Raw genomic sequence first — 27,771 nt, 5'->3', positions numbered from 1 at the left:
ACAGTTTTCCAGAGTTTTAACAAATTTGGTTTGACAGTTTATGCTTACTTTCTGATGTTTCGGTTGGAGGATTGGAGCTTGGAGCTTCCTGTTACACCATTTTGTTGATATCACCTCCCTTGATAAGATTTTCTCTTTTTTCTTTTTCCTTTTTTTTTAAATTTTTATTTATTTATTTATTTTTTGAGACAGGGTCTCGCTCTGTCACCCAGGCTAGAGTGCAGTGGCAAGTGGCAGGATCTCGGCTCACTGCAGCCTCAGCCTCCCCAGGCTGAGGTGATTGATCCTCCCACCTCAACCTCCCAAGCAATTGGGACTACAGGCATGCGCCACCATGCTCAGCTAATTTGGGTTTTTTTGTTTTTTTATTTTTCTTTTGGTAGAGATGGGGTTTTGCCATGTCGCCCAGCCTGGTCTCAAATTCCTGGGCTCAAGCCATCCTCCCACCTCAGCCTCCCAAAGTACTGGGATTACAGGCCACCATGCCTGGCCCACTTTTCTTGTTACTTCTTTAAAGAAAATAAGCAAGCAGTGACTGGATAAGATTTTAAAGGTTAACTTGTCCATGACTCCCTTTCCCCACAGAAACAAACTACTGAGAGCACTCAGTCCTTCTGAGGATCAACTGAGATAATGAGATAATAAATGTGCTTGGCCCATTGTAAATACTCCATTAAAAGTATTATTAGTAGTTGGCCGGGCACGGTGGCTCATGCCTGTAATCCCAGCACTTTCGGAGGCCGAGACGGGCGGATCACGAGGTCAGGAGATCGAGACCATCCTGGCTAACAAGGTGAAACTCCGTCTCTACTAAAAATACAAAAAAAAAAAATTAGCTGGGCGTGGTGGTAGGCGCCTGTAGTCCCAGCTACTAGGGAGGCTGAGGCATGAGAATGGCGAGAACCCAGGAGGCGAAGCTTGCAGTGAGCCGAGATTGTGCCACTGCACTCCAGCCTGGGCGACTGAGCAAGACTCCGTCTCAAAAAAAAAAAAAAAATATATATATATATATATAAAATTAGTAATAAATTATATATATATATTATATAAATATATATATAATTAGTAATTATTATTTTGAACTTTAGTGTGAATTGAAATGCTTGATATTCTAGATCTAGGGAAACCTAGGGATTGCAGTGGCATTTACTTCCTCTTTTTAGAGACAGCTAAAGGTAGCATCATTCTTCCTCAGTGGCAGCCACCTGCCCTCAAATACCTTAAATGTCTATTTGATCCTTGGCCAGAGTCTGGATCCACAGTTATATTTCTTTTTTTTTTTCCGAGATGGAGTCTTGCTTTGTTGCCCAGGCTGGAGTGCAGTGGTCCGATCTCAGCCCACTGCAGCCTCTGCCTCCCAGGTTCCAGTGATTCTCCTGCCTCAGTCTCCCGAGTAGCTGGGATCACAGGCATGCGCCACCACATCAGGCTAATTTTCTGTATTTTTAGTAGAGATAGGGTTTTACCACGTTGGCCAGGCTGGTCTTGCACTCCTGACCTCAAGTGATCCACCCACCTTGGCCTCCCAAAGTGCTGGGATTACCAGGTGTGAGTCACCGCATCGGTCCACAATTATATTTTGTAAATATTATAAGATTGATTGATTGATTGATTGATTTGAGCTGGAGTCTCACTCTTGTCCAGGCCGGAGTGCAGTAGCACGATCTCAGCTCACTGCAACCTCCACCTCCCAGGTTCAAGCGATTCTCTTGCCTCAATCCCTGAGCAGCTGGGACTACAGGCACATGCTACCGTGTCCAGCTAATTTTTTTTATTTTTAGTAGAGATGGGGTTTCACCGTCTTAGCCAGGATGGTCTCGATCTCCTGACCTCGTGATCTGCCTGCCTCAACCTCCTAAAGTGCTGGGATTACAGGCATGAGACACCGTGTCTGGCCATATCATAAGATTTCTCAGGCTAGACCTGGAAAAAGAAACAATAAAATACAAATTCAGTTCATGTAAAGAGAAAGGATACTTGCAGTATATTGCAGTATTTTCCATTGCCCTCTAAAAATAAATAGAAAAGAAAATATAGACTGAAAGAAAAGGCAAAAATAAAGCTGCATATATGATGCCCTGCCAGAAAGCACCTAGAGAAAACACATGGAAATGCCATGGAAAATACGTGCAAAGGGAAGCAACTAATACAGGATCTTCTTGAAACACTCAGAGACTCACATTGTTATTCTTAACTTCCGAGAAGTTAAGAACTCAAGTGATCTGGCTGGGATCAGAACCTGCACCTCTTGAAGTTGAATACTTAGTAAATCTATCCACTTCTCCACATGTTATGTAGATGTTTTTCATTCCCTGGACATTCTCCCGCTTATTTCTTCATAGCCCTAATGGCCTGCCTACTGAATACAAAAGAGATGTTGGATAAAGAATCATTGTCGAGATGTATGATTAACTTGCCTAAATGTTAACCCAGTTTTGCAATGAGAACCCTGTATCGCTGCCATCCAAAACTTTGTAAAAGCTGCGTTCATGGTGTTTTTGCTTATGCAGAAAAATGCATTTCATATTTGTCAGGTATTGTTTTTAACATGTGTTTCATATCAAATACAAGAAAAGCCAAATGTAATCTTAAAAAAAAAATTGGCAAGATCGCTAAGAGTGAGTCTTCCAGCACATCTGGGAACCTCTGTAAAAAACTAACTCAACATTCTGGACTCTTGGATGGCCAGATTATTAACTGGTTTACCAGAAGCACTTTTAGTGCAAGCCAAGGCATATAAGAAATATTTTAGACCCATAGACCATTAAATACTGTACAGTTAGCCTGCTGCATGAGAAAAACAGCAAATGTTTTAATGGAAATGTCTAGTTCCATTCATAACAAAGAAACCATGCATTTGTTAACAGTTGCATGTGGCAGTCTAGATTCTATTGCTAAAGTGTTAATGGAAGATTGAGTATCAGACTTTTTTTGCTAAAACAAGTTAAACATTACAAATTATAGCATACAGCAAATTATAATCCCATTGCCCTTGAATTTGACTTAGCTCCTGTATAGGAAAGAGTAGGAACATTTCTCCTAGAACCTCGCATAAAATCCAAATCTCGATTTCTACTTTTTCCTCTCATGTCAAGTACCTTTTTGGAGGTAAGTCCAAGGAGAAAAACACTAAGGAATATAGTGTCATTTGCAATGAGAGACATTTAAAACATTTCTCTTTTCCCCATACAGCCTAGGAGTGGATGTTTGTTCATTGTTTAACCTAGGCCTAAGAATCATTTCTTGTATTATCCTTATATAGCACAATGACCCTAAAATAGCTATATTTGGGTTCTTGCCTGTACCCAGTGGATAAACACTGCTCAATTTGTATTACTTGCATTTGGCAGAAGTTGGTTTAAGCAAATTAGAGATTCCTGGGGAGCTTGAAAATACATTGATAACCCAGTCTCCCTACTCCCTTTGGATAGGAACTTATCACTGTTATTTCATTTTTTAAGTTCCTAATTATAATGGGTAGCTATGATTGAGACTACTGGAAAGAAATACGCTTTTGATGAGGGCAAGAAAACCTGGTCATAGTTTTTGAACAAATCCAAATAATATATTGAATAGAACTTGAATCTTTGAAAAGAGTTTTGAAGATTATTTTTTCCCAGCTCCATACTATATTATAGTCATAGACAATAATCTGAAAGATGTAAACAGCCAGTCATTAGAAATTTTTTCTAAAACTGGGCACAGTGGCTAACGCCTGTAATCCCAGCACTTTGGGAGGATGAGGCGGGTGGATCACCTGAGTTCAGGAGTTTGAGACCAGCCTGGAAAACATGATGAAACCCCATCTCTACTAAAAATACAAAAATTAGCCAGGTGTGGTGGTGTGCGCCTGTAATCCCAGCTACTTGGGAGGCTGAGGCAGGAGAATTGCTTGAACCTGGGAGGCAGAGGTTGCAGTGAGCTGTGATTACACCATTGTACTCCAACGTGGGCAACAAGAGTGAAAATCTGTCTCAAAAAAAAAAGAAAAAAAAGAAATTTTTTCTAATGAGTACATTTAGTAGTAGACCACAGCCTAAACAGGTTTCTACACCTTTATGCAAAGAAAAAAATGGCATTGAATTGCAATGTCAGAAGCTACATAGCAGGCCAAGTCATAGCCTTGCTGCTAGGTTGGGAATAGCTTCTTTCATTCACCTCCAGGCATTTAAAGAGGCACCCACTACTCTGAGGTAACCCCATCATGGCATGTTATTGCCCCAACACCAGGAATTCAGGAAGATTAAAGCACTAGAATAAATGAAGACACATGTGTTAAAACACAACATTTTGGCAGAATAATTATCTCCTGTAATTACAGTAGCTCAAGTAGAGTGGGATTTATGATTCACATTTTTTATTGTTTAGGGATAAATAACAAAAATTTATTGAATGCCAGCCAGGCGCGGTAGCTCACACCTGTAATCCTAGCACTTTGGGAGGCCAAGCTGGGTGGATCACTTGAGGCCAGGAGATTGAGACCAACCTGGCCGACAGGGTAAAACCCTGTCTCTACAAAAAACACAAAAATTAGCCAGGTGTGGTGGCCCACACCTGTAATCCCAGCTACTCAGGAGTCTGAGGTAGAAGAATTGCTTGAACCCAAGAGTCAGAGGCTGCAGTGAGCAGAGATTGTGCCTCTGCACTCCAGCCTAGGCGAGAGCGTGAGACTCCATCTCAAGAAAAAAAAAAAAAAAATTTATAGGTGCCAAGCACCCATTTAGGACTCATGAAATTTACAAGAGATCATAAACAAAGCAAATAAGAAAATTACTTATTAGGAGGTAAGTGTCATGGAGAAAAATAAAGCAGGAAATGGGAACAAAGTTTCCATTTAAACAAAATGTCAAGCAAGGCTTCACTGAGAAGGTGCCAGTTGAGCAGATACCTGAAGGAGATGAGAATTGTGTGGATAGCTGGGCAAAAAGCATTCCAGGGTGAGGGCTCAGTGAGCACAGTCCCAGGAAAGAAGTCTTTTTACTTTTGCTATAATTATTTGCATATAGATTATTCAACTGATAGAGCAAACTTTCTTTTCTTTTTTTTTTTTTTTTTTTGAGACAGAGTCTCACTCTGTCTTCCAGGCTGGAGAGCAGTGGCACGGTCTCGGCTCACTGCAACCTCCACCTCCTGGGTTCAAGCAGTTCTCCCATCTCAGCCTCCCGAGTGGCTGGAATTACAGGAGCCCACCACCACTCGCAGCTAATATTTGTGTTTTTAGTAAAGACAGGGTTTCACCATGTTGGCCAGGCTGGTTTCGAACTCTTGACCTCAGGTGATCTGCCTGCCTCGGCCTCCCAAAGTGCTGGGATTACAGGCATGAGCCACCACGCCTGGCCTGAGCAAACTTTTATTAATAAAAAATTCTTTTTTTTTTTTTTTGAGACGGAGTCTCACTTTGTTGACCAGGCTGGAGTGCTGTGGCATAATCTTGGCTCACTGCAACCTCTGCCTCCTGGGTTCAAGTGATTCTCCTGCCTCAACCTCCAGAGTAGCCGAAACTACAGGCGTGGGCTACCATGCCTGGCTACTTTTTGTATTTTTAGTAGACAGGGGTTTTGCCATGTTGGCCAGGCTTCTATCAAAAAATTATATCTCTCCCAAGAGGAGTATATGACTCCATCGAAGTCATTATACTCCTGTTGACATGTTTGATGGTACAAAATGAATAATAACCTTTACCAATTATGAAAACTTAGAGCCCCTAACCCTAACCCTAAACTTGCCAATTTTTCCAATAAGGAGACTACGGCTAAAAGATATTAACTAATATCCCAGGGGCACATACGCAGTCAGGTAAATTTTAAGTTTTACTTAAATTTTCTCTAGGTCTGTCTGACACCAAAGCTCATGCTCTAAACTGCTATGTCTATTTCTACCAACTCCACTCTAAAATAGGCCTCTCTTAACCACAGCAGATGTACTGTAAATAACATATATAACTTCTATCTGTGTAACCTTCTGTAAGCCACTTGGCCTCCCTCAGAGTCTGTTTTCCTATCTATTAAATAAGGGAGCTGAACTAAGTCATCTGTTAAATATCTTCTAGCCACAAAATACTATGATTCTGTGATAGATTAACTTGACTACTTTCCCATAATTTGAGTCCTACAAATCAATGATGTGGTCAATAAACATGCATTGATTACCTTTTCTCTGGATCAGGCAAAATCTACAAAACTCCATGCCACAAATAATTTTTACTTGATAATTTAATTATATGTGTTTTTCTGTTTCACTTTTTTTTTTTTTTTTTTGAGACAGAGTTTCAATCTTGTTGCCCAGGATGGAGTGCAATGACGCAATCTCAGCTCACCGCAACCTCTGCCTCCTGCATTCAAGCAATTCTCCTGCCTCAGCCTCCTGAGTAGCTGGGATTACAGGTGTGCACCACCATGCCTGGCTATTTTTGTATTTCTAGTAGAGACAGGATTTCTCCATGTTGGTCAGGCTGGTCTCGAACTCCCAACCTCAGGCGATCTGCCCGCCTCTGCCTCCCAAACTGCTGGGATTACAGGCATGAGACACCTTGCCTGGCCAATTATATGTTTTGATATCAAATGCAAACAATCTGGATATCTTGGCCTGGCATAGAATCTCAGGTTGAAACTCCAGTGCCTGCAGAGCCAGGCAGGAAATTTAAATAGGCGAAGTGGAAACGGGTGTTCAGACATGGCTCTGTGTCTACTCAAAACAGCCATTTTAGGGCCAGGCACGGTGGGTGGCTCACGCCTCTGATCTCAGCACTTTGGGAGGCTGAGACGGGCGGATCACTTGAGGTCAGGTGTTCAAGACCAGCCTGGCCAACATGATGAAACCCCATCTCTACTAAAAATGCAAAAAAAAAAAAATAAATAAATAAAATAAAATAAAATTAGCGGGGCGTAGTGGCACACACCTGTAATCTCAGCTACTCAGGAGGCTAAGGCACAAGAATCACTTGAACCTGGGAGACCGAGGCTGCGGTGAGCTGAGACCGTGCCACTGCACTCCAGCCTGGGCGACAGAGTAAGACTCTGTCTCAAACAAAAACAAAAACAAACAAACAAAAAAAACAGCCATTTTAGTACGTTGAAGAGCTGTGTTCCGTTTTAACCTAAATATGTTACGTCTTTTAACTTACAAATGCAGATGTGCCATCATTATTTCTGGTGATATTACTGAAAAAATTAGGTAAGATGGACTCCCTTAAAGAATCTAAAATTACCATTTATCGCCTCACTCCTTACTCATGTGTCTGTACTTATTGCCACCATAGCACCCACCTCAACTACCGGCATCAGAAAACAAGTTCCGGCTGGGTGCACTGGCTCACACCTATAATCCCAGTACTTTGGAAGGCCGAGGTGGGTGGGTCATTTCAGGTCAGGAGTTGGAGACCAGCCTGGCCAATGTGGTGAAACCCTGTCTCTACCGAAAATACAAAAATTAGCCAGGTGCAGTGGTGGGTGCTTGTAATCCCAGTTACTCCGGAGGCTGAGGCAGGAGAATTGCTTAAACCTGGGAGGTGGAGGTTGCAGTGAGCTGAGATCACACCACTGCACTCCAGCCTGGGCAACAGAGCAAGACTGTCTCAAAAAAAAGAAAGAAACAAAGAAAAGAAAACAAGTTCCATGAGGGCAAGATCTGTCTATCTGTTCACACACCTATGCCCATGGCTCCTAGCACTGTGCCTATTGTATAATAAGTTATCCACAAATATTTATTAAATGAATAACTGAATAAATTTCAAGATTGAGGATAAATTTGAGTTTCAAGAAACCAGTATCAGTTCTGAACTGACATCTTAAAATGTAACTCAAGACATGGACTCTAGCCCTTAATTCGTCCCTAACACAAATTACATTACCCTCTGGTCCTCAGTTGTCTCAACCGTAATGCAAGGGGTGAGGTAATAAAAGACCCCCTTCAGGTCCCCAAATCTCTGATCCTCTGAACTCTACTAGTTGTGCAGAATATAGAAAACATTTGATTTAATAGATGTTTGACCTGAATATCTTCACCTTGTGTAGACCAGAATTTAAATACAAGTGCTTGCTGGGCCAGGCAGGAAACATAAAAACGTGAAGTGGGTTGGGTGGCGAATTGCCTTAAGCAATTTGCAATTACAAAGACCAAACTGAAAAATATCGAAACTAAAAAGAATGCAAATGAAATAAAACCACAAAAGGAGGAACATCTGACTAGTTGCTTGGAATCACAATCTCTTGAGGGGTCAAGAATTGTTCCTAGGCCTCATGTTACATAAATGTGATTAATGTTAAGCAATTGAAGAAGGATAAATCATTAGCTTGCAGAGATCAAGATGATAAGACTCCTGATCTCTGACCCTGCATTAATCTCTTGACCAGACTCCTGCTACACTTGTGCAAACCATCATCTTTATGAGTGTGGCAGTTGATGGGGCATGTTTGCTGCAGTAAGATAATATGGCCACATTCCACCCTGCTGTGTGTGGTGGGAAGTAGAGGACTGTAGCCCAGAGACAAAGGCATGAGACACCCAGTCGACTGTGCGAGCGAAGCCCACCACCCAGGATCCAAAGGCAGTAATGGTCCAGTGGGTCAGAGATGGAGCAACTGCTCTCAGGAAGCCCTCAGCTGAGCACAGGAACAAGGGCCCATATGCATTCTGCAGGCCTGCCATACTAGCTTGAGCACAGAATGCTGTGCTTTCTCCAGTTGCTGGAGTTTGTGGACAGCTTTGACCCTCTATGACCATCTGCCTGGTCACCAAATTCCAAAGCCATGAAATATTTTGGACTCCCCCGACTTCCCTAGTTTTCAGTCATTCATCAAGTCTTGCAAAGCATTCTTCTACCTGCCCTCCACACCTATCCCTGCTTTTTCACTTTCATAGCCCCCATCTGAATTCGTGCTCTATCAACTCCCCTTCGTTATAGCAGCCCCCTGATGGCCTCAGCTCCTGTATTCTTCAACTCTGGTCTTTCCTGCAAACTGCCAAGCCTTCTGAATTTCCATGGCATGAAGGACACATTGACATTTAAAGCCTTCCACCATGTGACTTCCAATGATTTCTCCCATGAGTCTTCCACTCCTGTGGAATTGTTCAACCAAGTGTTGCCCAAATGTGCCTTGTTGAGTTTTGTTCCCACACCTTTGTGCTGTCCCACCCAGAGAGGATACCTTTCTACCGCCTCTTCCCCAATCCAAATGGTGCCCGTGTTTTCAAAAGCCTGTTGAGGTTCTACTTCCTCCCTGAAGCCTTGCTCAACAACTTTGCCCATATTATTACTTCCTTCTTTTTTTTTTTTTTTTTTTTTTGAGACAGAGTCTCGCTCTGTCGCCCAGGCTGGAGTGCAATGGCGCGATCTCGGCTCACTGCAAGCTCTGCCTCCCGGGTTCACGCCATTCTCCTGCCTCAGCCTCCCGAGTAGCTGGGACTACAGGCGCCCGCCGCCTCGCCCGGCTAATTTTTTGCATTTTTAGTAGAGACGGGGTTTCACCAGGTTAGCCAGGATGGTCTCGATCTCCTGACCTCGTGATCCGCCAGCCTCGGCCTCCCAAAGTGCTGGGATTACAGGCGTGAGCCACCGCGCCCGGCCTACTTCCTTCTTTAAACTCTGACAAAACATTAACTCTACCGCATACTTCACATTTAGAGGTACATGATACCAGGTTCCAGATCTGTTTTGTTGATGCCTATGTTTTTCTTCTCAATCCAAATACAATGTCTAGGGAGCAATGAGTTAGCAACTAAGGTAGTAGCTTCTTAAAACAAATGCTCAGTAAATACTGTTGAATGTGATAAGCCCATCTAAGAGAGTCAATGGAAGAAGACATTTTTTTTGTCCTAGATACAAAGAACTGAATTCAAAATTACTATTTGCAAGACAGTATTATATTCTATGATACCAGCCAGGAGGCATTTCCTAAAGCCTCACTAAAGTAGTTTGAGAAGCAAGCTTTCGCTTCCCTAAAGATAAAGTATTTTTGCTACTTTTGGTCATGCAACTTGAGATATGAGAAAAACAACTTCCCTGGCTAATAGGAAACAAGCATTTTGAGAATTTCTTTTGTATCTTAGGAAGAACTAATGACTTTAGCATAAACTGCTAAAGTGATTCATGCAAAGTCATATGCAAATTATTACAAACCAAAAAGAAATCAGAGAGAAACCCATATTTTATATTTTAGTTCTTCTCTGTCATCATCAGAGGTGATTTTAAAAATTTCAACCTGAGAAAACTGGTTTTTTTATAAAAAGGAAAAAAAGTTAAAAAAAAATTTATGCATATGTGAATATATTTATTTTGTTGAAGAAATGTTCTTTTTCTGTTTTTTTGAGATGGAGTCTTGCTCTGTCACCCAGGCTGGAGTGCATTGGCACAATCTCAGCTCACTGTAACCTCTGCCTCCCGGGTTGAAGTGATTCTCCTGCCTCATCTTCCCAAGTAGCTGGGATTACAGACAAACGCCACCATGCCCGGCTAAGTTTGTATTTTTAGTAGAGACGTGGTTTCTCCATGTTGGTCAGGCTGGTCTCAAACTCCCAACCTCAGGTGATCCACCTGCCTCAGCCTCCCAAAGTGCTGGGATTACAGGCATGAGCCACTGCGCGCATGTGCTCACAGCCTGGAGTAATATTCTTTAAATAAGGTGAGCTAGAATGGAGACAGATGACCATAACTGCTTTTTTTCCCTAGCAATTCCACCACTATTCAACTTTCCATTAACTGGAAGCAATTCATAGAATTAAGATTATATCGGCCAGGCGCAGTGGCTCACGCCTGTAATCCCAGCACTTTAGGATGCTGAGGTGAGCAGATCTCTTGAAGTCAGGTGTTCAAGACCAGTCTGACCAACATGGTGAAACCCTGTCTCTACTAAAAATACAAAAATTAGCCAGGCATGGTGGCGGGTGCCTGTAATCCCAACTACTCAGGAGGCTGAGACACGAGAATCGCTTGAACCCAGGAGGTGGAGGTTGTAGTGAGCCAGCCACTGCACTCCAGCCTGGGCAACAGAGCTGTCTCAAAAGAAAAAAAACTTACTCTCAGGTTTATTTTCCAGATTATCTGCAAAACTTCTGGATAACTGACATCTCCCTAAATGTGATATTCTGATACACCCCATCTTCTGATGTTTAAATTATAACCTGTGACAATACTTCTAGATTTCAAAACAATAGAGATTAAACATTCAACAGTTACCTTCTAAATATGATCTTTCTTCCACTTACTTAACCCAATACTTTCAATTCTATCAGTCAAGAAAAATATCTTTCTACCTCTTGGGACTCATAGAAAATAAGTTGAAAGATAGTAAGACTTCTGTTGGAAAAATAATTTTTATAGATGTTCCCTTAAGCCGGGCACGGTGGCTCAAGCCTGTAATCCCAGCACTTTGGAAGGCCGAGACGGGCAGATCACGAGGTCAGGAGATCGAGACCATCCTGGCTAACCTGGTGAAACCCCGTCTCTACTAAAAAATACAAAAAAACTAGCCGGGTGAGGTGGCGGGCACCCGTAGTCCCAGCTACTTGCGAGGCTGAGGCAGGAGAATGGCGTAAACCCGGGTGACAGAGCTTGCAGTGAGCTGAGATCCGGCCACTGCACTCCAGCCTGGGTAACAGAGCCAGACTCTGTCTCAAAAAAAAAAAAAAAAAAAAAAAAAAAGATGTTCCCCCCCACCCAAAACAGAGGCCATGAGGATTTAAACAAGTGAGGCCAAGGTCCACTGATTTTTAGGGGTCTTACAGTTTGAAACGGTGTCTTTTAAATTCATTTATTCAAATTATTCTGTCTGCTGAATACTGCACATACTCATTCTGTTTTTCAGAATGTACATGCTGTCATTTATTAAATGACTAAACTTTAATAACTTTCATTTTTTTTTTTTTTTTTTTTTGAGACAGAGTATACCTCTGTCACCCAGGCTGGAGTACAGTGGCTCACTACAACCTCTGCCTCCCAGATTCAAGCGATTCTCCTGCCTCAGCCTCCTGAGTAGCTGAGATTATAGGCATGCACCACCACGCCCAGCTAATTTTTGTATTTTTAGTAGAGATGGGGTTTCACCACGCTGGTTAGGCTGGTCTCGAACGCATGACCTCAGCTGATCTGCGTGCCTCGGCTCCCAAAGTGCTGAGATTACAGGCGTGAGCCTTAATTTTAATAAACATAATTATTGTTGAAATGGTTAGTTGTGATAATGGCGTGATGGTTAGGCAAAAAAAAAGTTGTCAGAAACACATTCTGAAGAAATTATAAACCTCATATGGTGGCTCACGCCTAATCTCAGCACTTTAGGAGGCCGAGGTGGGAGGATTGCTTGAAGCTGGGAGTTTGAAACCAGCCTGGGCAACCAAGTGAGACCCCATCTCTACAAAAAAAAATTTTTGAAGAACTTATAGATTAATTGTTATGATGTCTGAGACTTGATTTAAAATATTCCAGCCAAAAATAAGGCAAGATAGGTAAAAATAAGATTAGCAAAATATTGATAATTGTTAAAGTTGGCTGATAGGTACATAGAGGTTTATTATATGGTTTGCTGTTGTGTATGCTTTAAGTTTTCTATAATAAAATATTTTAAAATTGCACACTGTTATTTTGCTCTTCTTATTATATCATCACGTTTTCGCCCCTCCTCGATCATACTCCCATAGCGTATATCCTATTGGAGAAATTCTCCTTAAATCCTTATTCCAGGGAAAGAAAGAAAGAAAGAACCAAAGAGCCCATGTGGATTCAGCCAGGAGCCAGACTCCATGTGCTGGTCACTTCTTTAGCTTCCAACTTCCTGCTAAACCACAGGTGTCTCATGAGGATATTTTATTTATTTATTTATTTATTTATTTATTTATATTTATTTTTGAGAGGGAGTTTTGCTCTTGTCGCCCAGGCTGGAATGCAATGGCATGATCTCAGCTCATTGCAACCTCCACTTCCCAGGTTCAAGTGATTCTTCTGCCTCAGCCTTCGGAGTAGCTAGGATCATAGGTGTAGGCCACCACACCCGGCGAATTTTGTATTTTTAGGAGAGACAGGGTTTCACCATGTTGGCCAGGCTGGTCTCAAACTCCTGACCTCAGGAGATATGCCTGCCTCGGCCTCCCAAAGTGCTGGGATTATAGGCGTGAGCCACCACACCCAGCCAAGACTTTATCTGATAATAAATGTTCTCACTTCTGCAAAGTACCTAAAGCTATACAAGTTATAGAGCATTGCCTGTAAACAGTTGCATTATATATAGTTACTCAAGGATTTCTATAAACTTGTGCTTAAAATTTACTATATGAGCTCTCCGGGTAATTTACTATGGATGCTGTGGTTCTTGAGAAGCATAAAGAATGGTGTGATACTTGTGTGATAGTGACACAGAGAACAAGAATTCTTGAAGACCCTGACTTCATGAGGAGCAGCTTCAACATGGGGAAGATTTTTTTTGAACAAATAGTGATAAAGAATCATTCACAAGTAAATGAGATCTGTAAGAATGGCATTTGCTTCATACAAAAGCCTCAAGGAAACAAGGTAACTGGAGCTTAATGCAGAAAGAAAGCTCACATATGGCAATTTTCCCAAATAAGTATACAGTTACTGTAGAAAATCAATTAAAATTTTTGGCATTAAAAAGTATTAAAAGTGGCTAAGTCATAAAGCATTCTTTACTCTCATGAATGTTAGATTTATAGGTGCTTAGGAACATTTTAATTACTCACATGTGGAAATAATGCTGGCTGTCCTCCCTGAAAGCTGTCCCTCAAAACCAGCTCCTTAGTTTTGTGACTATTATCTAACCCTGGCCTGGGAGCTCCCTGAGGACTAGTTCACTTACTGGAAAGGATGTCTTCTGGGGCAGAGTGACCTCAATAAAAAGTCTTAAAATAATCTCATCCGGAGCAGTGAAAGGGAAGAGGGCTGGTTAACTTGGAAATGGAAAGCTAAGGTGAGACATAATAGCTACTTTCAAATATTTGAGATAGTATTTCATGTTAAGAGTGAGTTAAAACCAGGAATCGCAGGGTGCGGTGGTTCACGCCTGTAATCCCAGCACTTTGGAAGGCCGAGGCAGGCAGATCATGAGGTCAGAAGATCGAGACCACCCTGGCTAACAGAGTGAAACCCCGTCTCTACTAAAAATACAAAAAATTAGCCGGGCGTGGTGGTGGACGCCTGTAGTCCCGGCTGCTCGGGAGGCTGAGGCAGGAGAACAGCGTGAACCCGGCAGGCGGAGCTTGCAGTGAGCCGAGATGGCGCCACTGCACTCCAGTCTGGGTGACAGAGCGAGACTCCTTGCCCCCACCCTCCGACACCCCAAAAGAAGACAAGGAACCAAAGTTTCAAGAACCCAGATTTAAATTCAACCTGTGAAGAGCTTTCTAACAATTGAAGTGGTACTTCATTGGAGTAGATAAATCTTGGGAAGGGATTCATACTGAGGCTGCTTAGTCAGGTAGAAGGGAGTTTTTTTGTTTGTTTGTTTGTTTGTTTGTTTTGTAGCTGGAATCTCGCTCTGTCACCGAACTGGAGTGCAGTGGAGCGATCTCGGCTCACTGCAACCTCTGTTTCCCGGGTTCACGTGATTCGGTAGGAGGGATATTTTACAGTACTGCTCAAAATGTAGTCCATGAAATGTTGCTGCTCCACACATTCTTTTTCTTCTTCTTCTTCTTTCTTTTATTTTCTTTTTAATTTATTTTATGTACAAAGAGCTAGCATGGTTTCCTTCACTGGGTAGATGACTTTGGTAATCTATTCAAGGAAGATCACTTAGCCCAACATAATGAAGTCTACCTATAACTTTGCATACTGATGGAAAAATTGGCTGCACATAATCTGGATCAAACCATGCTGGTTGGAGCAGAAGCAACAAGAACGAGAACCCTGGCCAAATTTTCATGAATGGCTCCCGTAGAGCTGCTATTGATGCATCTTGCTTTCAGGATTTCAATGAGGCAAAGAGGCAAGAGGCCTGTCTCTTTTTCTTGAGATTTAAATTTTGCCAGGCGCGGTGGCTTACACCTGTAATCCCAGCACTTTGGGAGGCGGAGGCGGGTGGATCACGAGGTCAGGAGATCAAGACCATCCTGGCTAACACGGTGAAACCCCGTCTTTACTAAAAAATACAAAAAATTAGCCAGGCGTGGTGGCGGATGCCTGTAATCTCAGCTACTCGGGAGGCTGAGGCAAAACCCGGGAGGGGGAGGTTGAGGTGAGCCGAGATCTGGCCACGGTACTCCAGCCTGGGCGACAGAGCGAGACTCCATCTCAAAAATAAATAAATAAATAAACAAACAAATAGGCCGGGCGCGGTGGCTCAAGCCTGTAATCCCAGCACTTTGGGAGGCCGAGATGGGCGGATCACGAGGTCAGGAGATCGAGACCATCCTGGCTAACACGGTGAAACCCCGTCTCTACTAAGAAATACAAAAAATAGCCGGGCGAGGTGGCAGCGCCTGTAGTCCCAGCTACTCGGGAGCCTGAGGCCGGAGAATGGCGTGAACCCGGGAGGCGGAGCTTGCAGTGAGCTGAGATCCGGCCACTGCACTCCAGCCTGGGCTACAGAGCGAGACTCCGTCTCAAAAAAAAAAAAAAACAAAAAAAAAAAAAACAAATAAAAATAATAAAAAAATTGTTAAAAGGGTTGGGCACGGTGGCTCACGCCTGTAATCCCAGCACTTTGGGAGGCTGAGGTGGGTGGATTGCCTGAGGTCAGGAGTTCGAGACCAGCCTGGCCAACATGGTGAAACCCCATCTCTATTAAGAATACAAAAATTAGCCAGGTGTGGTGGCACGTGCCTGTAATCCCAGCTACTCAGGAGGCTGAGGCAGAAGAATCGCTTGAACCTGGGAGGCAGAGGTTGCAGTGAGCTGAGATTACGCCACTACACTCCAGCCTGGGCGACAGGGAGACTCTGTCTCAAAACAAAACAAAACAAAAAAATTATTAAAAGGATAGATCTCATGTTATGTGTTCTTTCCACAATAACACAAAATCCAGAATAGATTGCCATCCTATGTTTGTCAGTATATCAGAAAGGAACAGAAGATATTTGATACATAAATATATAAGTGGTCTATATTTTATAAGTGGATTTTTTTTGTAATTGTAATATGTTTTTCATTTATAGGAAACATGATTATAGATGTAAAACTGCACCTGGCCTTCACAATTTTTTAAGTGCACAATATAGTGATGTTCTCTAGGCACAATGTTGTACAGCAGATCTCTAGAAATTAATCATCTTGCCTAACTGAAATTTTATACCCATTGAATAGCAACTCAAGCATTTTCCCATTTGCCCCTCCCTGCAGCCCCTGGAAACCACCGTTCTACTCTCTGCTTGTATGTGTTTAGCTATTTTACATACCTATGTAAATGGAATCGTGCAATATTTGTTCTTCTGTGACTGGCTAATTTCACTTAGCGTAACATCTTCCAGATTCATCCATGTTGTCACATATGGTATGATTTCTTTCTTTTATAAGGCCAAATAATATTCCATTGTATGTATTTACCACATTTCTTTATCAATTTATGCGTCAGTAGACATTTAGGTAGCTTCCTCATCTTGGCTGTTGTGAATAATGTTGCAGTGACCGTGGTAGTGAAAATACCTCTTTGAGATTCCAATTTCTCTGACTTCCACATATTCTTTGTTACTGATCCACAAGAGAAGGAGTTTGTACCAGGTCATAAATTCATGCACTGCTTCCTTTGTCAATAGAGCTTCGCAGGCCTGGCATGGTGGCTCATGCCTGTAATCCCAGCACTTCGGGAGACCAAAGTGGGAGGATCACCTGAAGTCAGAAGTTCGAGACCAGTATGATCAACATGGCAAAACCCCATCTCTACTAAAAATACAAAAATTAGCCAGGCATGGTGGAGCACAACTGTAATCCTAACTACTCAGGAGGCTGAAGCAGGAGAATCACTTGAACCTGGGAGGCAGAGATTGCAGTGAGCCGAGATCGCACCATTGCACTCTAGCCTAGGCAACAGAGTGAGACTCCATCTCAACAAAGAAAAACAAAAGCCTTATTATAAAGAGAAAATGTCAGTGAAACTAAACAATGACCTTAGTGTCATTCTTGAGTATTTTGATTATTGTTGTAATGGAAGGAATTTATCCACTAAGTAGTTGATGAAACTATAGAATATTTGCAGTAATCAAATGATCACATTACAAAATATATATCAATGGAAAAGCAGTTTTAACACTAAGATCTATATTTCACTTCATGAGAATATATTTGATTTTTTTTTTTTTTTTTTGAGATGGAGTCTCACTTTGTCGCCCAGGCTAGAGTACAGTGGCATGATCTCAGCTCACTGCAGCCTCCGCCTCCTGGGTTCAAGCAATTCTTCTGCCTCAGGTTCCTGACTAGCTGGGATTACAGGCACATGCTGCCATGCCTGACTAATTTTTGTATTTTTAGTAGAGACGGGGTTTCACCATGTTGGCCAGGCTGGTCTGGAACTCCTGACCTCAGCTGATCCACCCGCCTTGACTCCCAAAGTGTTGGGATTACAGGGGTGAGCCACCACGCACGGACTGATAATATATTTGAAAGCTCATACCACAGTAGTATAAAGTTGTCAAAAAACATGGATCACTGCTGCTCTGTGGAACTTGTTATATGAAATCTATTAATTGTATCTGAGTACAACCACTATGGAAAACAGTGTGGAGACTCCTTAAAGAATTAAATGTAGGTCTACCATTTGACCCAGCAATTCCACTACTGTGTATCTATCGAGAGGAAGAGAAGTCATATACAAAAAAAAGTGTGTTTGTGTATATATACACACATATACATACACATATGTGCATATATGCACACACATATACATACATGTATGTGTATATACACATGTGTTTTACATACATGTGACTATATGCATATACATACATGCATGCATGTTTGTGCATGCATATGCATGTGTACATGTGTATATATGCACATATATGCATACCATGCATGTATGTATATGTGTGCATATATACATGTGCATATGTATATATGCACATATATACACACGCATGTATATACATGTATGCATATATGCATGCATGTATGATATGTATATGCATATATACATAGGCATACATACGCATACACACACATATATATATACACACATGGCATACTACTCAGCCAAAAAACCAACAAAATAATGCCATTTGCAGCAACCTGGATGGAATTACAGACCATTATTCTAAGTGAAGTAACTCAGGAATGGAAAGCCAAATATCGTATGTTCTCACTCATAAGTGGGAGCTAAGCCATGAGGACGCAAAGGCATAAAGATGATACAGTGGACTCTGGGGACTCAAGGGGAAGGGCGACAGTGGGGCAAGGGATAAAAGACTACACATTGGGTACAGTGTACACTGCTTGGGTGTTGGGTGCACCAAAATCTCAGATATCACTACTAAAGAACTTATCCATATAACCTAACACCACCTGTCCCCCAAAAATCTATTGAAATTTTTTTTAAATGAAGAAAGTACCTGACAGAAATGCTCAATAAATATTATTTATCATTAAAAAAATGTATCTACACTAAGAAGAGCCTCTAAGTGGACTAAAGAATACATACTGCATATGTACATGTGCTGCTGTTTGAGAATATAAAGATTCTGTTATGATTATAAAATAAGAATGCAGGCTGGGCGCGGTGGCTCACACCTATAAACCCAGCACTTTGGGAGGCCTAGGTGGGCAGATCATTTGAGGTCAGGAGTTCGAGACCAGCCTGGGCAACATGGTGAAACCCTGTCTCTGCTAAAAATACAAAAATACAAAATTACAAAAATTAACCAGGCGTGGTGGCACATGCCTGTAATCCCAGCTACTCAGGAGGCTGAGGCAGGAGAATCGCTTGAACCCAGGAGGCAGAGGTTGCAGTGAGCTGAGATTGTGTCACTGCACTCCAACCTGAGCAAAAGAATAAGACTCTGTCTCAAAAAAAAAGGAAAAAAAAGCATTTAAAGTGCTACTGAATTAAAAGTAGCTTTTAATTAATATGTATTTTCCCAAGCAATATGTACTAAAAGTATCATTTCTGTTACATGGAGATTCAAACACTTTTTATGTAGTGAGTGTCTTTACACTGATAAGTTTGCTAATAATCCAGGGCCTCTTCATACGGCTGTGCAGTTTGTGCACTGCACATAACGCTGGGTGAGCTCCAGCCCCCATGGACTAACCCAGCCATCAGCCCAGTGAAACTGCATCATGTGTAAAGGTACCAACTGTCCCAGTTTGCCCAGGACTAAAAGGCTTCCCAGGATATGGGACTTTCAGTGCCATACCCAGCACGGTCCTGGGAAAACCACCCTAATTAGAGCACAGACATGCCATATGTACTAGCTTCAGCCTTGGAATCCTTTCTCTAGAACTATAAGCCTAAAATAGCTGAAATGATGAAGCCATTTTTATATCACTTCTTTTCTCTTTATGTTTTAAAGGTGAGAGAACCATGTAATCATGCCAACATCCTGACCAAGCCCGATCCAAGAACCTTCTGGACTAATGATGATTCAGGTACTATTGGAAAAATACAATCTGTTTCCTGTTATGTACAGGATGCATTCTGTAGTAAAGCTCTAACAAAGGCAAGGTTTGGGGGAAAATTTTGTTTGTTTGTTTATTCTTACCTAACCCAACACTCGAATACACTTTGTAATTAATTAATTTTTTTTTTTTTTTTTTGGAGACAGAGTCTTACTCTGTCACCCAGGCTAGAGTGCATTGGTGCGATCTCAGCTCACTGCAACCACCACCTCCAGGGTTCAAGTGATTCTCCTGTTTCAGCCTCCCAAGTAGCTGGGAATACAGGCTTGAGCCACCATGCCTGGATAATTTTTGTATTTTTAATGGAGACAGGATTTCACCATATTAGCCAGGCTGGTCTCGAACTCCTGACCTCAGACAATCCGCTGGGCTTGACCTCCCAAAGTGCTGGGAATACAGGTGTGAGCCACCACGCCCGGCCTTGCAATCAATTTTATCCTAAAAGTCCTTTCGTTATATCTTCTTTTCAGTATCTAAAACATATATACTAGATCCCTTTGTCATTTATAAGTATGATGATTGGGTTTTCATGTCCCTGTGTGAGATATGTCTCCTTCAAGCCTTGTTATGATGTCCGCACATTACCTGCCTATCATTAAAAAAAAAAAGTACATATATATATATATATATATATATATATATATATATATAAAATCAGGTACAGCTTTGTGGATTGTGAAGCATATTTAAGTATTGGGAGGAATAATGAAGGAATGAGTCTATTTGCTGAAATGGAAGACGGAGGAGTCGAATAAAGTGGGCAAATACATGGGTCCAAGTTTGTCTTCTAGGGCAAGGAAGAGATTTGAAAACCTAGGGTGAATCATACTTCAGAATACTTATGGGAGGGCATGTATGACTTGCACTATGATATTAGGGCTATACATCTAATCAGAATCAGAGGAATGCCACTTTATGAGATCGGAGAATATGCTTCAGATTATATGATAAGAAATTATGTTCAGACAAAGAGTAGGGTATGTTCTCATAGCAAATAGAAGACATTTAAAAATTCTTTATCACAAACACACATGAGCCATGAGGCCTAATTGCACAAAGCAGACACTAGGAATAAAAGGGTAGGTGAAGCAAAAAGGAGCTAAAACAATTAAGAGAGTGATAATAGAGCTTTCACCTTTTCTAGTGAAATAGGTCTAATGAAATAGAAAACTCATGCTGATATCTGATATTTGTATTATGCCTCATGCTTTTACAAGGGGTATTCACAGAAATCTAATGCAGTGTTTGCCGCAATCCCTTGAAATAGGAGGGACAGCCCTTTCTTGTTATGCCTCTATTAGAAATGAAATAATAAGCTGAATAGGTTAGCTGACATATTCAAAGCTCGCAGCCAGAAAACACCAAAACTGGGAGAATGGAAAGTGGACTGCCCAGTTCTATAGCACGCTTCCCAGAAACAGCTCTCCTGGCAGAAACAGCTTGGGCTAAATCTGTGCTATAATCTGTTCTTCATAAAAGGGAGTCAGAGACTGTGCCTAACAGGAGGACTTGAGAAGGAAAGTGAGAAACTCTCTGATGGTTTTTCTTTTTTTTTCCCCAAAGACCAGACTTATGGTCTAAACATTATCAATTTCATCTGTCAAAAAAATTTTTTCTGTCTTGTTTTATTATGTCTTTTGAAGAAAGAAGAAAAAACATAAAAGTGAATTAGCCTATTTATTCCATCATTTCAGCCCATTAGCAGTATACCACCACAATAAACAAGCCATCTGCTGGCTAATACTGCTATTAAGACCTACAGCACATGTGTTATGAAGAAGCAATGTAGAATGAAGCATTACCAAAGAAACATAAATGATTCTTGATGTTATGTAAAGAAAATGGAAAGGGAGGAAAATCTGTACAGGACAGGTCTAGAAAATGGTGCTTGACCAGCAGCCCTCGGGACTGCTCTATCTATGAAGTAGCCATTCTTTATCCCTTTACTTTCTTAATAAACTTGCTTTCACTCAAAAAAAAAAAAAAAAAAAAAAAAAGAAAAGAAAGAAAAAAAAAAAGAAAAAGAAAATGTTGGTTGGACACTTTTAGAAGCCTAAAGAAATTATGTTACGGGCTGGGCGTGGTGGCTCATGCCTGTAATCCCAGCACTTTGGGGGGCCAAGGTGGTTGGATCACCTGAGGTCAGGAGTTCGAGACCAGCCTGGCCAACATGGTGAAACCCCATATCTACTAAAAATACAAAATTGGCTGGGTATGGTGGCAGGCACCTGTAATCTCAGCTACTTGGGAGACTGAGGTGGGATAATCACTTGAATCCAGGAGGCAGAGGTTGTAGTGAGCCAAGATTGTGCCATTGCATTCCAGCCTGGGCAAAAAGAGTGAAATTCCGTCTTTAAAAAAAAAAAAAAAGTTACAAGAAAAACTAATGCAGAACACATAGAGAAATAGGAATAGAAATATTTCCGACCTATTCTTTTTGTTTATTTATTTTCTGAAACAGAGTCTTGCTCTGTCACCCAGGTTGGAGTGCAGTGGTACAATAGACTTACTCATTTTTAAAACGTTTTTATTACTTTTCCTTCATCAGTAGGGTTACAAAGAATGGCGTGTCCCTCCTACAAGAGCTCATCTCATGAAAATCCTTCCCAGCCACCCACTTAACCAACTCACAAAGCAGGATCTATGTCTAGAGTAATTTTTTTCTTTTTTTTTTTTTTTTTTCTACCTAGTTGGTTAGTCCATTACTAAGAGCTTTTTAAAATCTCCACCTCTAGTGGTAGAATTGTCTTTTGGTTCTTTTAATTCAGTCAATTTTTGCTTTTTTTTTTTTTTTTTTTTTTTTTTTTTTCTGATGCAGAGTTTTGCGGTTTTTTTTTTTTTTTTTTTTTTTTTTTTGAGACGGAGTCTCACTCTGTCCCCCAGGCTGGAGTGCAGTGGCGCAATCTCGGCTCACTACAAGCTCTGCCTCCCAGGTTCATGCCATTCTCCTGCCTCAGCCTCCCGAGTAGCTGGGACTACAGGTGCCGGCCACCACGCCTGGCTAATTTTTTGCATTTTTTAGTAGAGACGGGGTGGGGTTTCACCGTGTTTGTTTTAGCCAAGATGGTCTCGATCTCCTGACCTTGTGATCTGCCCGCCTTCGGCCTCCCAAAGTGCTGGGATTCCAGGCATGAGCCACTGTGCCCTGCTGAGTTTTGCACTTGTTGCCCAGGCTGGAGTGCAATGCATGATCTCGGCTTGGCTCACTGCAACCTCTGCTTCCTGGGTTCAAGCACGGGTTCAAGCAATTCTCCTTTCTCAGCTTCCTGAGTAGCTGGGATTACAGGCACGTGCCACCACAGCCAGCTAAGTTTTGTATTTTTAGTAGAGAAGGGGTTTCACCATGTTGGTCAGGCTGGGCTCCAACTCCTGACCTCAGGTGATCCATCCGCCTCAGCCTCCCAAAGTGCTGGGATTACAGGCGTGAGCCACTGTGCCCAACCACACATACATCTTTATGATTATTATTATTTCCTAATGAACTGATCATTTTATCTTTAGGAAATGTCCTTGTTTATCTCTGATAAAAGTCTTTGTTTGAAGTCTATTTCTTCTGATAGATATAGCCAGTCCAATCTTAAAAAGCCTACTTTTCACATGGCATATATTTATTTTCCATTTTCTTTCAACCTGTGTCTTATAGTTAAGGTGCTTATCTTATAGATGTCATGTGGTTAGATTTTTCTTTTAAAATCCTGTCTAACAATCTGTTTTTTACTTGGGATGTTTAGACCATTTACACTTAATGTAATGACACAGATTTAATTTTACTGTTTTGCTATTTGTTTTCTATATGTCACTTCTCTTCTTTATTTGCTTGTTCTTCCTTTTCTGACTTCTCTAGGATTATTTGAATAGGTTTTAGAATTTAATATTAATCTACCCGTTGACTTTCTAGTTATCCTCTTTGCATCATATTTTCAGTGGTGCTCTGAAGATTACAATAAATGACTTCATTTTTATTTTTATTTTTTTGAGACAGAGTCTCACTCTGTTGCCCAGGCTGGAGTGCAGTGGCACAATCTTGGTTCACTGTGACCTCCACCTTCCGGGTTCAAGTAATTCTCCTGTCTCAGCCTCTCAGGTAGTGGGATTACAGGCATGTGCCACCACGCCTCGCTAATTTTTGTAGTTTTAGTAGAGACGGGGTTTCAGTATGCTGGCCAGGTTGATCTCGATCTCCTGACCTCAAGTGATCTGCCTCCCTTGGCCTCCCAAAGTGCTGGGATTATAGGCATGAGCCACTGTACCCGGCCTACAATAATTGACTTCAAATTTTCATAGACTACTGTCAAAATTTTCAAACAATGTAGGTGCATCTACCCTACCCTACCCTCATCTTTTATATTATAGCTGTCATATATATTATTTATATGTGTACTAAACCCTACAGTACAGTGCATTTTTAAAAAAATAAGAGGAAAATTATCTTTTGTATTTATCCAGATATTTACCATTTCTGATGTTCTTCATTTCTTCCTGAAAATCTGTTTCTCTCTGGTGTCATTTCCCTTTAGCCTGGAAATTTTCCTTTAGGATTTCTTTTTTTTCAATGTTTTTATTATTTTTTGAGATAGAATCTCACTCTGCCGCCCAGGCTGGAGTGCAGTGGTGAGACCTCAGCTCACTGCAAACTCCACCTCCTGGGTATAAGCAATTCTCCTATCTCCTGTCCCAGCCCCCGAGTAGCTGGGATTACAGGTGCATGCCACCATGCCTGGCTAATTTTTGTATTTTTAATAGAGACAGCGTTTCACCATGTTGGCCAGGCTGGTCTTGAACTCCTGACCTCAAGTGATCCACCCTCCTAAGCCTCCCAAAGTGCTGGGATTATAGGAGTGAGCCAATGCGCCTGGCCAGGATTTCTTATAAGGCTTCTGGCAGTGAAATATCTTAGCTTTCTTTAGTCTACATGATGTGTCTTTGTAAATGGAAATACCTTTATTTCATTCATGAAGGATGTTTTTGTTAGATATGGAATTCTGGGTGGCTACTTTATTTTTCTTTCTTTCATCACTTTAAAGATGTTGGTTCTTGTCTTCTGGTCTGTAGAGTTTCTGATGAGAAGTCAACAATGTTTACATTATTGCTATGCTGAATGTAATGTATATTCTTTTACTGGCTGCTCTAATTTTATTTTTATTTTTATTTTTTATCAGTTTGACTATGATGTGCCTAGAGTAGAATCTGTGTTCTTTGAGATATAGATCTCTCAGATTTAGGAAGTAAAATATTCTTCTAGTTCGCTAGTAGTTTTCTCACAGTTTGAATCTAGGTGACTTAACTGTTTCTCCTGTGGTTTCTACACTGCAGCACGCCCTTTCTTCTCTAGCACATCAGCACTTGGAAACTCTTCCTAACTGCCTTGAATTCTGATAAGTGCAAACACAAGCTTGAGCAGCTCCACAGCCATCCATCTATAACACCAAATCTTATGAGCCTGTAAATGGATTCTTTACAAAGGCCATGTTCTAGTCATTGTTGCAGTATGAGTTTTATTATTGTAACTTTTACAAATTCCTGAAATGATTTTAGTAATACAGGAAATAATAGGTCCGGTGTGGTGGCCACACTTGTAATCCCAGCACTTTGGGAGGCCGAGGCAGGTGGATCACCTGAGATCAGGAGTTCAAGGCCAGCTTGGCCAACATGGCGAAACCCCGTCACTACTAAAAATACAAAAATTAGCTAGGCCTGGTGGTGTGTGCCTGTCATCCCAGCTACTCAGGAGGCTGAGGCAGGAGAATTGCTTGAACCCAGGAAGCAGAGGTTGCAATAAGCCGAGACTACGCCACCCGGGAAGTGGAGGTTGCAATAAGCCGAGACTGGGCCACTGCACTCCAGCCTGAGGAACAGAGCAAGAGTCTGTCTCCAAAAAAGAAAAAGAAATAATACAACACTGGAAAATATATTCCAGTGATTGGAGTATTTTCATTCAAAATCAGTCATCATCAGAGAGTAATTTATTTAACGTAGTGTATAGTCTGTTTTTTGTTTTGTTTTTGTTTTTGTTTTTGAGACGAGGTCTCACTCTGTCACCCAGGCTGGAGTGCAGTGGCATGATCTCAGCTCACTGTAGCCTCAGCCTACTGGGCTCAAGCGATCTTCCTGCCTCAGCCCCACAAGAAGCTGGGACTCTAAGCACATGCCACCACACCCGACTAATTTCTTGTATTCTTGTAGAGACGGGGTTTCTCCATGTTGCCCAGGCTGGTCTTGAACTCCTGAGCCCAAGTGATCCACCTGCCTTGGCCTCCCAAAGTGTTTGGATTACAGGTGTGAGCCAGCTTCTGGCCTGATACACAGTTTAAATAGAGTTAAATATTAGGGGTAGTTAGTCCACATTGCTTGATAGAGATAGAAGTTAAATAAAAACATGAATTTGTGAAGAATTAAGGAATTACTCAAGGTAGTTTCATTACGTGAAATCTGGTAGAATTGCCTAGATTTTTACATTCACTGTCTTTGTGACTAGCGTTTTGACAGGACACTGCCTTTTGACAGGACTAGCGTGCTCAGTTGCTATGTGTAGATAAATATTGGTATACAATTGGAAAAGCAAAAGTCATTTTTTAAGTCTTTCTTTTTTACGATTATAACATAAAAGCGGCATATGCTCATCATAGGGAACAAAATGAAAAATAGAGAAAGGAAGAAAATTGATCACCTGTCATCTTACTGCTCACACTTTTGTTCACTGGGCTTAGAATTTCTCATGCATTCCCAGCATTTGTTCAGACAGTAAGCAAACAGGCTGCACAAGTTTAGTTTATTTCCTGTTATCTTTGTTTTTAGGCTTTGAAACCTGAGTTGTTTGTTTTTGTACACCTTTATTTTTCAATCGCTGGTCCTGCAGTGGCCTGTAATTTCCTCTTGAATGAGAATTTCAAGGTAGAATGAATTTCTTCATACTTTCAAAATGTGTGTTTTCCCCCCTACTATTATCGGCAACACAGATAATGTTCTTTGCTTAGAGAAAACCAGATAATGAAGTGGTTAAACAACAAGATTGACTTGCAAGGCCATTATTTTAGCTAGACACTGGTTTTGCCAGGTAAGAAACACAACTCTTTGATGTTCCCCTGGGCTATTGCTTGATGTCCCTTTTTAACAAGACAATTCTACCACTGGGTTTTTTTAAATGTCTAGATTTCTTTCAAGCAAAAATTAAAGAGCAAGAATCATTACTGTATAAATTTTTCCCACAGGAGGAAATTGAATTTTTCTTTTTAATTCCAGAATTATGCATTGTTCATATATATGTATTTTACGTTTATTTTTCTTTCTTTTTTTAACTTTTGTTTTGGGTTTGGGGGTACATGTGAAGGTTTGTACATAAGTAAACTCTCTCTTTTTTTTTTTTTTTGAAAGAGAGTCTTGCTCTGTCGCCCAGTCTGGAGTGCAGCGATGCAATCTTGGCTCACTGCAACCTCTGTCTTTCAGGTTCAAGCCATTTTTCTGCCTCATTCTCCTGAGTAGCTGAGATTACAGGCACCCGCCACCAGGCCTGGCTAATTTTTGTATTTTTAGTAGAGATCGGGTTTCACCATGTTGACCAGACTGGTCTAGAACTCCTGAGCTCAAGCGATCTGCCTGCCTCGGCCTCCCAAAGTGCTGAGATTACAGGCGTGAGCCAGCGTGCCGGGCCAGCATAGGTAAGCTCTTGTCACGTGGGTTTATTGTGCAGATTGTTTCATCACCCAGGTATTAAGTCCATTACCCAATAGTTATCTTTTCTGCTCCTCTTCATCCTCCCATCCTCTATCATCAAGTAAACCTTAGTGTCTGTTGTTTCTGTTTTTGTGTTTCTAAGTTCTCATTATTTAGCTCCTATATGTTTTCTAATAGTTCATCACATTTAAAAAATCAGCTCAAGTTGGGCGTGGTGGCTTGCACGTATGGTCCCAGCTACTAAGGAAGATGAGGCAGAAGGATGGCTCGAGCCCAACCCAAGAATTGGAGGCTGCAGTGAGCTGCGGTCGTGCCATTGCACTCCAGCCTGGATGACAGAGCGACACCCCGTCTTAAAAATAAGTAAATACAAGAATAAATAAATAAATAAATAAATAAATAAATAAATAAATAAAAATTAGCTCAAATTTCTGGGGAAATTTCTTAGGAATCGCTACTGGTAGCTCATGCCTATAATTCCAGCTACTCAGGAGGCTGAGGCAGGAGGACCACTTGAGGCCAGGAGTAAGACCCTGTTTTCGAAAAAAAAA

The 27,771-nt window shown here is 41.4% G+C and overlaps 1 protein-coding gene and 1 non-coding gene across 4 annotated transcripts in view; both read left to right on the top strand.

The window, feature by feature from the left end:
- LOC105465645 (serum/glucocorticoid regulated kinase 1) overlaps window positions 1-27,771 on the top strand; it is a 151,521-nt gene that overhangs the window by 92,212 nt on the left and 31,538 nt on the right. For all 3 annotated transcript variants that reach the window (XM_071096482.1, XM_011714198.2, XM_071096483.1), the window contains one exon: window positions 19,444-19,519. In XM_071096482.1, coding sequence (XP_070952583.1) covers window positions 19,444-19,519 — 76 coding nt within the window. The remainder of the gene's footprint in view (window positions 1-19,443; window positions 19,520-27,771) is intronic.
- Window positions 20,041-20,144, top strand: LOC112423862 (small nucleolar RNA U13). The gene has a single exon (XR_011624152.1). It is a non-coding gene; the product is annotated as a small nucleolar RNA U13 (small nucleolar RNA).

The sequence above is a fragment of the Macaca nemestrina genome, chromosome 5, assembly GCF_043159975.1.
Source record: "Macaca nemestrina isolate mMacNem1 chromosome 5, mMacNem.hap1, whole genome shotgun sequence".
NCBI classification, from domain to species: Eukaryota; Metazoa; Chordata; class Mammalia; order Primates; family Cercopithecidae; genus Macaca; species Macaca nemestrina.
The sequence above is the reverse complement of the archived record's forward strand: the minus strand, read 5'-3'. Positions and strand labels throughout refer to the sequence as shown.